We start from the raw sequence: 14,718 nt of genomic DNA, 5'->3' as shown, positions 1-14,718 counted from the left end.
GGAGCATGAGTGTGGAAACACATGCATTGCTCAAATGTACATAACACCAAGCTCATTGATGCACTGGATTTTCTGGACACCTATTTTTACAGTGATTTGATAACATAACAAAACAAAAGCAGTGTATTATTCCACTTTACTGAAACAATAGGTATACATATATCGCAAAGTCACAATGTGCATCAATAACATAATCACACTTGTATTATTTCATAGTACTATCAAAAGCACTTTTAATTGGTGCTCTGTAAAGCACATCCATGTATATCTTATACAATTTTACCTCCTGTAAAAAGCACAACATTGACAAATATTATAATAGTAAAAATTCTCAATCTACTTAATAAATTGAATATACATTATATATTAATATTCCATTGTATCTACATGTTGTAGGTTTAAGGTTACAAAGTAATTTATACAGGAATGTGACAGATTATGACAAAGTCTTGACACAGCCTGGGAACACCTGTTAAATATGTAAATAGGATCAGAGTCTTGGTAAAATTTATTAAACTTTCTGTGAATCTTTGAATATAGATAAAAAAAATGAAAATATTACAAGTGTAGGACAAACTTTCCAGAATAAAAGCTGCCTCACTTTATCACTAAGGTGGACAAAAATCTTCCTATTATGAAGTTGTTAACTCATCGGAACTTGTGTGAAATATTAAACCATTTTTACATATAAACATATATGTTAGACTCACAGAAAAAATAGTTGTATGCCTTTAAGATCTGATTTAAAATAAAATCATATTTATTTCAAGTTGGCAATACATATATAACATAAAACAGAAGCTCTGTTGAGTTTTTAAACCAATTTGCTACCAATTTTTATCAGCTTTGCAGCCAAGTTGTTTTGCATGGAGGTTTTTAACATTTGATTAATCTTTACTTCCCCATAATGAAGTTCCAGCTCCATTCTACAAACATGTTTTGAATTTAACAATTCAATAATAATAAATACAAAGTTTGCCTGCACAGTCTTTCCTCCTTGTACGAAATATGTCAACAGGGCAACAGAAAAAAGCCTACAAAAGAATATACAGGGATGTGATAGACCTGGCAGCTGGAGGGCTGAAACCTTTCCGCGAATCCATGGACAAATCACACCCCTGATATGTCAGGAAATCTACAACAAAAATGGGATGGATACTATAGATTTATCAACAGAAATGGCAAAAGGAAGAAAAACTTGATCAATGAGGAGTAAATAATAAGATTTCTTTTGATTCAATAAGGTTCATGTGTTCCAAATTTTATAAAGTCTACCACCACAAAGAGAAGATAAAAGAAAACTTAACGCTTTAATTACTAGAAGACTGAGAAAAGGTTGACAACGAAACAGTCTGGTTACCAGCCAGCAAGCCCAAAACTAACCAAACTTAGGAGGAAAGATCCAGACAAACTTGAAATGATTATTTTCATCGAAAATACTGCAACTGAATCACCTGTTACCAAGACGACTTAATTAGTTCATCAAATCCAACGCCTTAAACCGTTAACATAAGTCTTTGATAACAATAACAGTAATTCTTTCATCCAAAAATTAAGCAATCTTTTAATGGACCCATACATAAATTCTGAGCCGAAATATTGACGAAAAAAACAATCAAGTGACAAAATAATGAAACTTTGAGCATCTATATTCATAGCATTACAAAACTCTGCATTACATTGCCGTTAAATGGAATAAAATATTTTAAAATCCTTTGTATCAAACTATTTTGTCAAATAATCTGTTAAAAAAAAAATGCATATAAAAATCTTAATTTGTGTATGGTAATTCATTAATTTAGTTCCTTAAAGTAAACACATTTCATGATGTCTTGAGCAGCAATCATGAAACTGTCAAGGGTTACAATGCCTATTTGTTACCTCTCTATCTCTCAAACAATAATTTACACATTTATAACAAAACACTCAATAATTCCTTGACCAGTAACAAGACAAAATATAAAACTACAACAAATACAAGTCACTGTTGTATGTCTGAAATAGCTGCTCAGTTCTATGATGTGGTAATTTAAGACGAGTCCATATCCAGGCCTTTAAAAGAAAAGGAAGAACATGATTTCAACTTCTATAAATGTTTTCAGCTGGCTGGCAGTCTAATTGTGACACCATGTCTAAAGAATGCAAATTTAATGGTACACAGGTTTTCAGTACCGTGCAATAGACCTTTTCATTTGCTGGAAATATAGGTTAAAATCTAATCGATATTTTTCTTTCTCACACCAGCACAGCAAACAAATATTTCAGACATTCAACAATGACAACAATGGCAGATCAGCACAAAGTTCGAGTAAAACAACCAGTAAGATTTCACCAAGAAACCTCTATATATCACTCAGAAGATCACAGAATATAAATCGAACACAACATTATCTAGGGGAGGTAATTTTGACACATTCTAAAAGGGAAGCAACTGTGATTCAAGGGAGAGCACCCTGACATTGTTTTACCCTTGTGATGATGGTTACCAATTAGTTAGCAATATGAGCACCAAAAAATTTGGGAATTAATTCACATTCATAAATGCACAAAAAAAAGCCTACTGCCATATTACAAAAAAATTCTTAAACAAAACCACTTAAGTATCAAAAGTATAAACGTAACAATTCCACTCAACAAGTTATTGCACACGGTTAAATAATGGGTTACGCTGCCTTTCACCAGACATTTGACACCTCTATAAAACAATGAAAACATTTCATTCCATTCTACTGGCACATAACAGTGTTAATTGTTATAAACTGGATATAAAAAAATCGTTACTTGAAATTACTGGGTAGCTTAAAACTCTTAAAATCAAGCAAATGTTCCATTTCAATTTTCAGAAAGAGGTACAATAATTTGTTTTGCTCTATTGCCTCAGAGGTAATATTGGACACGTAATGTTACAAAAAAAACAGAACAAATAAAACTTCCTTGTCTCTTTTACACCGACACAGGTAGAAGATTTTTGCTTCATTTTATAATTAACATAATAGTCATGCTCCTTTTTATAAACTAGATAAACCTATGTCATACAAGGTTAAGCGTGTAAGGTGCATCTCCCTGAATCATCCTCCACAGTTGTCCCTCCTCGGTATCACTATCCTGTTCACTCTCACCTATCCCATAAACCTCCAGAACTTTACAAGTCTCATCAAACTTCTGTCCCATAATTCCCTCCGCATCGTGCCAAAGGGAGACAACCCTCTCCTCCATTTCTGCGTCTTCCTCCCCAAATTTCTGACTCAAGGTGTCATACTTCAGTCGACTGGGTCCATTAACATTGACACCATTATTTTGTCTGGTTGTTTTTAAATTTAATTGATTTCCCACAGAGACATATTTAAAGTTTATGTTTCCGTGCTTGTGGAAATCATTAAGTAATGGTGAATGTTGAGACGCGCCTATTGCGTCTTGTTTGTTGTCCATGACAACGGAATCTGTGTGCTGATTGGATGAAAGATCTGCAGTAACCATGGATGCGTTAACGTCTGTTGTATCTTCATGACAGGAGGTCTATAAGAGAAAAGAACATGGCTAAATATTCATTACTGCAGTGACAGTACCACATTGCCAAATATTCATTACTGCAGTGACAGTACCACATTGCCAAATATTCATTACTGCAGTGACAGTACCACATTGCCAAATATTCATTACTGCAGTGACAGTACCACATTGCCAAATATTCATTACTGCAGTGACAGTACCACATTGCCAAATATTCATTACTGCAGTGACAGTACCACATTGCCAAATATTCATTACTGCAGTGACAGTACCACATTGCCAAATATTCATTACTGCAGTGACAGTACCACATTGCCAAATATTCATTACTGCAGTGACAGTACCACATTGCCAAATATTCATTACTGCAGTGACAGTACCACATTGCCAAATATTCATTACTGCAGTGACAGTACCACATTGCCAAATATTCATTACTGCAGTGACAGTACCACATTGCCAAATATTCATTACTGCAGTGACAGTACCACATTGCCAAATATTCATTACTGCAGTGACAGTACCACATTGCCAAATATTCATTACTGCAGTGACAGTACCACATTGCCAAATATTCATTACTGCAGTGACAGTACCACATTGCCAAATATTCATTACTGCAGTGACAGTACCACATTGCCAAATATTCATTACTGCAGTGACAGTACCACATTGCCAAATATTCATTGCTGCATTGACAGTACCACATTGCCAAATATTCATTACTGCAGTGACAGTACCACATTGCCAAATATTCATTACTGCAGTGACAGAAAAGCATGGCTACATATCCCAGTGTGTGTATACTACGTGATAAATTGCGTCATAAATGCTTCGTTGGAAGGCAATATTTTGATTTGAAAAACAAAGACAACTTCACTATTTCTTCACTATTTTTATTGAAACACAGCGCAGTCTACGCCGCTTACAGAGCCCCACCTTCGGTCTATTACCAGAGTTTGATTTAGAGTTTAGTTTCTTAAAACACTTCGACAAACCTTTTCACAATACAAGAGCCCCGCATTTGTATTATTTCCGAAATTTGATGAGGTCATTAGTTTCATCAAACACTTCGATAAACCTGTAGAGCAGTCTGACGGAGCACTGTCAAAACATTATTTTGGAAACAGGTTTATCGAAGTGTTTGATGAAACTAATGACCTCATCAAATTTCGGAAATAATACAAATGCGGGGCTCTTTAAGCAGCATAGACTTCCCTTTGTTTCATTTAAAATGGTGTTGTAAATGAAAAGTTATCTTTGATTTAAATCTTCATTTTAAGCAAATTTTTGCCTTCCGACGTAGCATATATGAAGTAATTTATCACGTGGTATACACACATTGTATCCATTACTGCAGTAATAGTACAACATGGCTACATGTCCATTACTGCAGTGAAAGAAAAAATGGCTAAATATCCATTACTGTGTGATAGAAAAGCATGGCTTCATATTCATTACTGCAGTGACTGTACCGTACAACATGGCTACATATCCATTACTGCAGTAATAGTACAACATGTCCATTACTGCAGTGAAAGAAAAAATGGCTAAATATCCATTACTGTGTGATAGAAAAGCATGGCTTCATATTCATAACTGCAGTGACTGTACCGTACAACATGGCTACATATCCATTACTGCAGTGACAGTACCATGCAACATGGCTACATATCCATTACTGCAGTTACAATACCATACAACATATCCATTATTGCAGTGACAGTACCATGCAACATGGCTACTTATCCATTACTGCAGTGACAGTACAATGCAACATGGCTACATATCCATTACTGCAGTTACAATACCGTACAACATGGCTACATATCCATTACTGCAGTGACAGTACAACATGGCTACATATCAATTACTGCAGTGACAGTACCATGCAACATGGCTACTTATCCATTACTGCAGTGACAGTACCATGCAACATGGCTACATATCAATTACTGCAGTTACAATACCGTACAACATGGCTACATATCAATTACTGCAGTGACAGTACCATGCAACATGGCTACATATCAATTACTGCAGTTACAATACCGTGCAACATGGCTACATATCAATTACTGCAGTTACAATACCGTACAACATGGCTACATATCCATTACTGCAGTGACAGTACAACATGGCTACATATCAATTACTGCAGTGACAGTACCATGCAACATGGCTACATATCCATTACTGCAGTTACAATACCGTACAACATGGCTACATATCCATTACTGCAGTGACAGTACAACATGGCTACATATCAATTACTGCAGTGACAGTACCATGCAACATGGCTATATATTCATTACTGCAGTTACAATACCGTACAACATGGCTACATATCCATTACTGCAGTGACAGTACAACATGGCTACATATCAATTACTGCAGTGACAGTACCATGCAACATGGCTACATATCCATTACTGCAGTGACAGTACCATGCAACATGGCTACATATCCATTACTACAGTGACAATACCGTACAACATGGCTACATATCCATTACTGCAGTGACAATACCATACAACATGGCTACATATCCATTACTGCAGTGACAGTACCATGCAACATGGCTACATATCCATTACTGCAGTGACAGTAACATGCAACATGGCTACATATCCATTACTGCAGTCCATTACTCTGAGACAGAAAAGCATGGCTTCATATCTATTACTGCAGTGACAGTAGAGCAGTTTGAACGCTTTCTCATTCATTGATTAAATTCACCTGTGTTTGCTCATTCTTTGGGTAGGCCAAGCTTTTTTTTTTTACTAAAGCATTATCTTTCACAGCTGTTTAAAAGAAATTCTGCAATTCCATGGGTCTAAAATTAATCAAACCATTATATTAACATATCTAACCTTAAACTTAAAAAACAGATTAACAAACAAGAACCAGAACATACCTGGGACATCCTGTCTTGTTGCATTCTCCTCGAATGCAATGAAAGGTTTGTTCAGAGGAACAGTTGTGTCCCCAGAAACTGACACATGTCCATTATCAACACCATCAAAATTGTTCACACTGCTTCCTTCCTCATGGAGCGTTACTATACTGTCTCCAAGTGGGCCGGCGCTCTTCACTGGCTTGGCAGGGAGGCCAGAAAGGTCTATAATCTCCTCAAAAGGAGAGCTGTCAGGGGTGGGTGGGGTAATCTGGGTGTCTACCAATGTGACGCCAATACGTGACCCGCCTTGTTCAGGGCTCTCCGGAGAATCTACAGTCCGTACACTGATACTGAAAAACACAAGGAAACTGTTGAATTCTTCACATAAATTGCCTTTGCAAGAGAATACTTATAACTAAGCAACACTCTAAAATCCATTCAGTTCATTTTAAAAAATATGAAAATTGTTTCCTATAAATCAGTACTACTAGAACAAGTCAATAAAATTTGATACAGTAAATTTTCTTAATCAGTACTGCGCAAAAATATTTAAAAATTAATTAAATATATGCTTACGTTCACAACTTTAAAATGCAATGTTACAAAAATACAATGGCATTCATTAGAGTCTCGTAAAAGAACCTATTATTATGCCATAATAAGGAATTTGAATGCTATGAAACCTCAAACTTAACCATACACCAACCATTACCTATAAGCAGTTGTTAGGTAATTTAGATTGTAAAACTTTAATTTACCATATAAAAAATCCACATAATTCAACTGAACAATATAAACAGATAAAAACGGTTATATTGTTCACATACAGTTTAAAATTTATTAAACAATTTTAACATGATCAAAGTTTGGTAGAGTTTTTTATTGCTCCATAAACTTATCACTAATGAGTGGTGAAACTATTTCAATGGGGGCATAAATTGAAGTGTAATGATGGCCCATCATGGATAATCTATGTGATAATTAACCAGGACCAAATAATGCAAGTCTTGACATTCAACTTATAACAGGACATGAAATAAATGACTCATTCATAGATTTGTCCATGCATAAATTTGAATTAGAATGTATCTTATTACCTTAAATCATCCAATTATAGCATGTATCAAGATTATTTTTAAATGTTTCGCAAATGCAAATTTGCATAGTGTCATTTAAGTTGCTTAAATGATACTATACAAATTTTGAATTCACAAAATATTTCAAAATAATCATGATGTATGGAAAGTTTTAAAATACACTTCATTTACCTTTAATGTAAATGATACTTTAAGTATCATATCAATTAAAGTTCCATGAAATGTGTTTCAAAACCTTCCATAACGTGCAATGCAACACACGTTTCGAAATGTAGAAAGTCATAAAACCCATCTTACAACATTTAAGTGTTGAGATACAAACAACCATTTTGCTCTGAGGCAGAAAAGCTAACAGCTTTATATTACAAAAGCTTAAAGATACTTGATTCTAACAGTTTCAATTGATGACATAAAATTCCAATAAAAAACCCATAACCACTTAATCTTATAAACATAGGTGCATAATCTGTCTATAAAGATTAAATCATAACTTTCATAAACGTATATGATGTCTTTCCAAAACAAGAGGCCCAAAAGGGCCTATGCTCTACTGGCATGGCTTTTGTGGTCATATCAATCCAGAGCATGTATGTATGGGTAAAAGGCAACAGACATATAGTTTATGTTTTGTGTTTGGGTTACCTAAAAACGTAGCACGTTCAACATCTGAGCCCAGAAAGTATTGTAAGCCGATTAGTTGCATGAACTATTTTAATATGTGCCAAGTAAAAGTCATCTGACAAAAAAAAAAATGCTTTCAAAACTGTACTCATAGTAAAAATTTCTGTAGTTTTAAAAGTTAAAAAAAGTTGGTCAAAGTCAAGGGCATCCTAGGACAACATTGATCAATTAGAACAAACATTCACAATCAATTGTGCTGAGATGGATGCACGAACACACAAAAAGATTTTCAAACCTTTCCAGATTTATGTTTACCAAACCTGTGAACCCTGGGTGTGGCCAGTAATGACACCAGGTGCATAACTTAAACATTCACAACCAATTTTGTTAAGATGAATGCGCAAACTACAGAACTTAAAGCTAAAAAATGGCCTTTGGGCTTTCAACAAGAACAAGGCAGAGTAATTCACAAAATCAGCTGCAGAAGCAAAAAGCAAATTGTCTCCCAAATCCTAGACTTGCAAATTGTCTCCCTTAACTCTAGACTTGAATTTATATGTACATGTAAACTTGGCTAAAAATAGAATTCGCTCATGCAGACCTGGCTAAAAATAGAAAGCATTTCTTTGAAACTTTCATGGCCCATAATCTAGGCATTCATGGGCTGATCTGGCTGGTTTTCGAAAGGAACTGAGCTCTAATTGATATCTAGATACTGTACAAGTTTCATCGAGATACAACAAAACTGAAGACTGTATCGTGTTCACAACCAATTGTTTACACAATAGCATTTTTTTATACTATCAAGGGCCATAATCTAGACATGCATGGGCGGATCTGGCTGGTTTTCGAAAGGAACCCAGCTCTAATGGATATCTAGATACTGTACAAGTTCCATCAAGATACAATCAAAACTGAAGACTGTATCGTGTTCACAAGCAATTGTTTACAGACGCACGAACGCACAGACGCACGACCGCATGGACGTACGGATGCACATACTACGTACACATTACCATCGCATAAGCTCTTCTGGCCTTTGGCCAGTAGAGCTAAAAACACATAATGCAGAATTAAAACAATCCAGCTCTAAGGCAGAGTGTTAACAACCTGTTGTCAATCAAGCCCACATCCTAACATCCAAGTCTAACTCATACAGTGCACAAGTATAGCATGTAACAATCTTATCTAACTTGACAAGCAACTAATTAGATTCCTCCAAACTTGTCATGATTGTCAACTATTGTACAATCTATCCCTCTCGCCACTTGCTCAGTGGCCTTCAACACAGTTTCTGTCGTCTATATTACTTGAGGAGTTACTTGTTGATGATATGAATGACAAAACTATAGGGCTATGTAACAATTTTAATTGTATGTCAAACAGATAGGATCTTAATATATATCTGTTTACAAAAGGCTTAAAAACTGAAATACCTCAACACAATAGACCATAGTTTATGTTGACATGAACTTCAATTTTTCATCAAACTTGCACACATCTGCAATTTTATTACAAAATTTGTATTTAAATATCTACGGTGCAAATGAAAAAAGTTAAAACCCATGAATCATAATCCCTAAGTAATATTTAACCATAGAATATATTCCAAAAAGCGGGTGAAAGGTGAGGTGAGATTAATATGGAGTCACAAGTCTGTGTATTGTTGACAAACAACTTGGGGTTCGTCCTCTCAATATACATAAGTCTCAATTTACATAGACGTACAAAGGCTGAATTCATATATGGAAAACATTCATCTTAAGCTTGTGGGGGTAATTGATTTTGCAATGAAATATTGTCAATATAGGACACAGATCAATCGCAAATCGATAGTCCTCAGATCAAGCACGGTCTAGATTTATGTTTTGTATGCAAACATACTTCAAATTCCTCTGTGTTCACAAGATTTTAAATGTCCTTGTTTGTGTAAAATGTAGCTTGATGGAGCATGAAAATGTTATTGCTATAACATAATAAGATATGGCTTTATAAGTTGACAAGACCTTATCAACAATACACAATTTCTTATCAAAACTGAAAACAACATCTGATTACACTTAAAAAATAAACAATAATACAAAACTTGAAAGAATTGATCATTATATATTAAAATCAATTGTTGAATGTGTGAAATTAATACATAATCATACCTTCATGTGTATCTACCATTCCACTCTTTCAAAGTACCTTTTACGCAGTCCTTATAAGAATGGTATTTATAAAATCACCACTAACTCACAAGATAACACTCTGATTAGATAGATACTTGCTGAAAAAGTGAGTGAACGTCATATACAGATAAAGTTAATGGTCACATTCCTTTACCTACAGATGCACATCTATACAGAATGTAACAACAAGACATCAGGCGACATCAGAAATCATCCTAGTATCTCCTCATACTGAAAGTTCATCCAAAATCCTTCCCGCTAGCATAAATTTCATACACAATGGATCAATATTATCTTGACTAAAATCCAAAATATGAAATTCCTTTATGAGCTATCACTACCTTAAAGCACTGATATGAAAGTATGTTATAGGTTGACAATATTAAAGATATTCAATCAATATATCAGAAAGCAAAGTCATATCGCTACTGTAGAGCGTGAAACTATATATCCCATATAGATTGCCAATTTCTTTACGAGCTCTTTATCAATTGACGCATGATTTTGACACACACCTTCAACCCAAATAAACAGGTATGTAAATTATCGTAGGGGCATAAGGCGTGAAATAACATTTTGAAAGCTATGTACCTATGTTAATAACACATAGTTAAGCTTAAAAGTAAATTACTATGCATTCATAAACTGTCGTAGATCAATAAAACCAACAATCCACTGACAAAATTGCAAATATTTATGTAAATAGTTTGAGCTCTTAACCCCATTCTTTAGAATATTCACATAATATTTATTCAACAAGCAGATGCAATCCAAAAACTGAACAATTGACCAAACATGTTTATTGTAAATCAAAAAATATAAACACAGTTCAGCATTAGCAGATATATTTTCCAATGGGTGTGGCCATTTGACACAGTGCATGCTTTCAGTCATAATATTAAATCTACAGAAAGCAGACAGATAATGTGATATTTTTTCTAGAGAAGAACACAGCCATGGAAGTATTTGAACAGTGGAATAACAGTTGTTCTCAATATTCTATTCAAATCCTACCTTTAAAGCATCAATTACACCCAATCCAGTCCATATCATTAAATCATCACAAGAACAATTGTCAGTAACCGATTCATATAACGCCACTAACTGATTCCTATTACACCAGAACTCAAAAACAGGGGATTTTTGCACCACTAGTGTAAACTACCAGAGATAATATTTTACAAACTTTTCAGACACAAGCTACAAAGGGTTAAACAAATACCCATTTCATACTTTCTACGTAACAACAAAACCCAAGGTGAAGCATTTTAAACCTATACAAAAGGCAGGGCAGTGTAATTTGAACATGATAAAGATAAATGAAATTATAATGCAAACTACCGCGCATGCTGGTAATTGAATTTAACAGTTTCAAGTTTCCGCTGAATACAGCACTACTAGCAAAAGGCTTCCATTTATAATTTGAATATGGAAGTTTTAACATCCTTGCAAACACTTTAGGAAGTTTTTCTCCCAAACATGGTGGTCACTTAAGATTCCTCCCTTAGTTCTTTGTTTCCAATAACATTTAAAAAAATAATTGGGTTGGTAGACATAACTTTATTTTCTAAAAAAAAATTGAGAAGTGGGATTCTGCACCAAACAACCTATATCAGGGTAAATATCACTATTGTAGAAAGATTTTAATTTAATATGGTCAAATTTAAACATGTTCACTCAAAAAATGCACATTTTTTAGGAAATTGTACAAAAACATTCCACACTACAGTCGAAAAAAGTAGAGTCGGGATGAAATAGGGGCAGTTAGTGGAAACAAACAATAATATTATAATGCCTTAAATATTGTTCAACTTTCAACCAATCTCCTTAGAAGTTTCATCCAAAGTTTTAAATAGAAGTTTCTGTACTTCTTTAAATTTTAGCCCATCTTTAGGGAGTAATATACTTCCTTTAACAGAAGCCCCAACTATCCCCACAAATATTTTAATAAACAGCACACACAACGCAAATGCATGTAACTCACAATTAAACCTACCATACTTTTAAGAAATTGTTTGGCTAAAACAACAAAACCTTACTTGCAAAATTCTTATTTTCATGAAAAATCCAAAGCATAAACTCATGAAAACCCAATACAAAGAAACTCCAAATCAAATTATAAGTCACCAATGAAAATAGAGGTGACAAAATCTACTAACTCAAACCTACAGAATGACATCAGAAATGACTATTTCATGTGCTAATTATTCAGGCTCTGATAAGACTGGGTACAAAGTATGCACTTTATGTCTTAATTATCATAACACTCATATCAAAGGTTTATTAAATATACAATGAGTCAATTATGCAGCAGGTTGGTTGTACTTGACAGAATGTCAGCTTATTTGCATTTAAGCACTCAAATAACATATTCATAACAAATCAGAATAAAAAAAAATTGGAGGAAAAGTGGTTGAAACTTGCCCAAGCCCGCAAGCCCTGCACTGGTAAAATGATATCCAGGCTTGTTTACTCAAAAGACTAAATTTGATGACTTAAGTTACGTAAAAACATGGAAGCATTTTGGAAATATTTTGTTGAAAACACTAATCGTCAAATAGAATGTTTTGGAACACATTAAATCTCAAACTGCACTATAAATTGGTTAATGTATACATTGGAGATTGATGTCCAAACGATCCATCATAAAAAAGTGATACATCACAAAATGAACAATAACGAGCTTAAACATTTGACAACCACCTATGCTCAAATTTGGTTAACAAGTTGGCAGACATGACAATGGTGCTATATATATCAATATATCTACATAATACAGAGCCAATGTAGGTTAATCATTGAAACAGCAAACAGCTTAAAATTGGCACAGAACATTCCCATTTCCCAGTTTGAAGTAAATGAAATTTAAAGAAACTGTTTTTCAATCTCAACTATCAAATTTATAATTTAGTTTAAAGTCTAAAATGAACTCTTTAATGTCTAGAATGAAATCTTTCTAAGTCTAGAATGAAATCTTTCAAGTGTTGAATTCTTTGAAATGATATATATTTAATGTAAATGATGAGTTTATTGATATACATGTTTTCAGTGTTTTATCAAGCATATTGGGAATTGGGGCCCGGGCCTTTCTGTTTTGGAAAAACGCATCATTTCAACTAAAATTTGGTTATGAGTAGTTCAGAAAAACAAAGATAAAACAGGCTTGATTAAAGATAACACTGAAGTAAATCTGAAATTTACAAGTGTTTGTGGTGCAGCTATATTGTCCGGTTTCCTTTCATTCAGGGGAAGCAACCTAACCAGTAACATGTACACTGATTTTTAACCAACAGTTATTTTCCTTGCTTTGTATAAAAAAAAATATCCAATCATTGCAATGCTCACCTTGAATCCACGAAATCCTTTGAAGATATAAAATCTGTATGCTCTTGATGTAAGTCCCCATTTTGTGAGGTGGTCACCCCGTTTGTGGTAAAGGACATTGACACAGCACTATCAGCGGTCGACCCTATCAACAACTGAGAGTCTGTAATTCCGCCTTTCATCAGAACACTAGTTGTCATACTGTCACAAATGAGAGGTTTCGGTTCCTCATTGTCCTCTTCCTCACTTATCACAACAGAGTCTTGAGATATAACATCTGAGCGTGTGACCGAACCTATGTCTTCCAGGATTCTGTCCCCACTATCACATATTTCTGTTTCATGCACACCGTTAGTGACAATATCCTTCTCACTCGTGTCTTCATCTTTTTCTAGATCATCTTGATCTTTCTCTGCGAACTCTTTCTCTGACAAGTATTCTGTACTCTTAGATTCACTTAAACTATCAGTACTTTTAACCATTTCATCTAACTTTGTTCCAGATAGACGAGCTCCTATTTTAGTTTTACCCATAATGCTCTGGAGTAAAGGAGATTTGAATTTGGGTGTGCTGGAATCTCCGCTTTTATCTGTAAGTTTCTGCAAAAGAGGGGACTTGAATTTTGGGGTATCGTCTGATTTCTCTTCAGGTTTAAGGAGCCCATCGTCCTTGTCCAAATCGTCGGCCGACCTTTCATCCTCAGAGGAGACGAGGCTTGTACGGCTTGAAGATCCTGTGATCACCCTTGTTGGGGAGTCGGTCTGGAAGAAATTGATAGTAAATGGTTATTACATATCTAATTTATTTTAAAAATGCATTTTAATATGGCTATATGCAATGACAAGACTGTTTTCATAAGCTCAAGGTTATGAAAAAATTGTTTTTTCACCATTTGTTTTTTCTTTCTAATTTTGCATAGAAATGAGCAAGAGTGCTATAAAAAACAAATAGACAGAGAAGATATATGACTGTGACTAAGTTTTGTTCCTTTAGGAAATCACCAAATCTTCTTTGGGATGAAAATGTGTTGTTGTTTTTTAAAAGAATTTGGGAATTATATTTACACTTTTAAGAAAAAAAGTATTTTTTAACA

General features: G+C 34.4%; 1 protein-coding gene across 10 annotated transcripts in view; it reads right to left on the bottom strand.

The window, feature by feature from the left end:
• Positions 1-119: 119 nt before the first annotated feature.
• LOC128238257 (ensconsin-like) overlaps positions 120-14,718 on the bottom strand; it is a 67,793-nt gene continuing 53,194 nt past the window's right edge. For all 10 annotated transcript variants that reach the window (XM_052953964.1, XM_052953966.1, XM_052953969.1 and 7 more), the window contains 3 exons: positions 13,647-14,386; positions 6,428-6,759; positions 120-3,516 (listed from right to left, as the gene is read on the bottom strand). In XM_052953964.1, the coding sequence (XP_052809924.1) occupies positions 3,503-3,516; positions 6,428-6,759; positions 13,647-14,386 (1,086 nt within the window). In that variant the 3' untranslated portion in view covers positions 120-3,502. The remainder of the gene's footprint in view (positions 3,517-6,427; positions 6,760-13,646; positions 14,387-14,718) is intronic.

This window comes from Mya arenaria, chromosome 6 (assembly GCF_026914265.1).
Source record: "Mya arenaria isolate MELC-2E11 chromosome 6, ASM2691426v1".
Lineage (NCBI taxonomy): Eukaryota > Metazoa > Mollusca > Bivalvia > Myida > Myidae > Mya > Mya arenaria.
The sequence above is the reverse complement of the archived record's forward strand: the minus strand, read 5'-3'. Positions and strand labels throughout refer to the sequence as shown.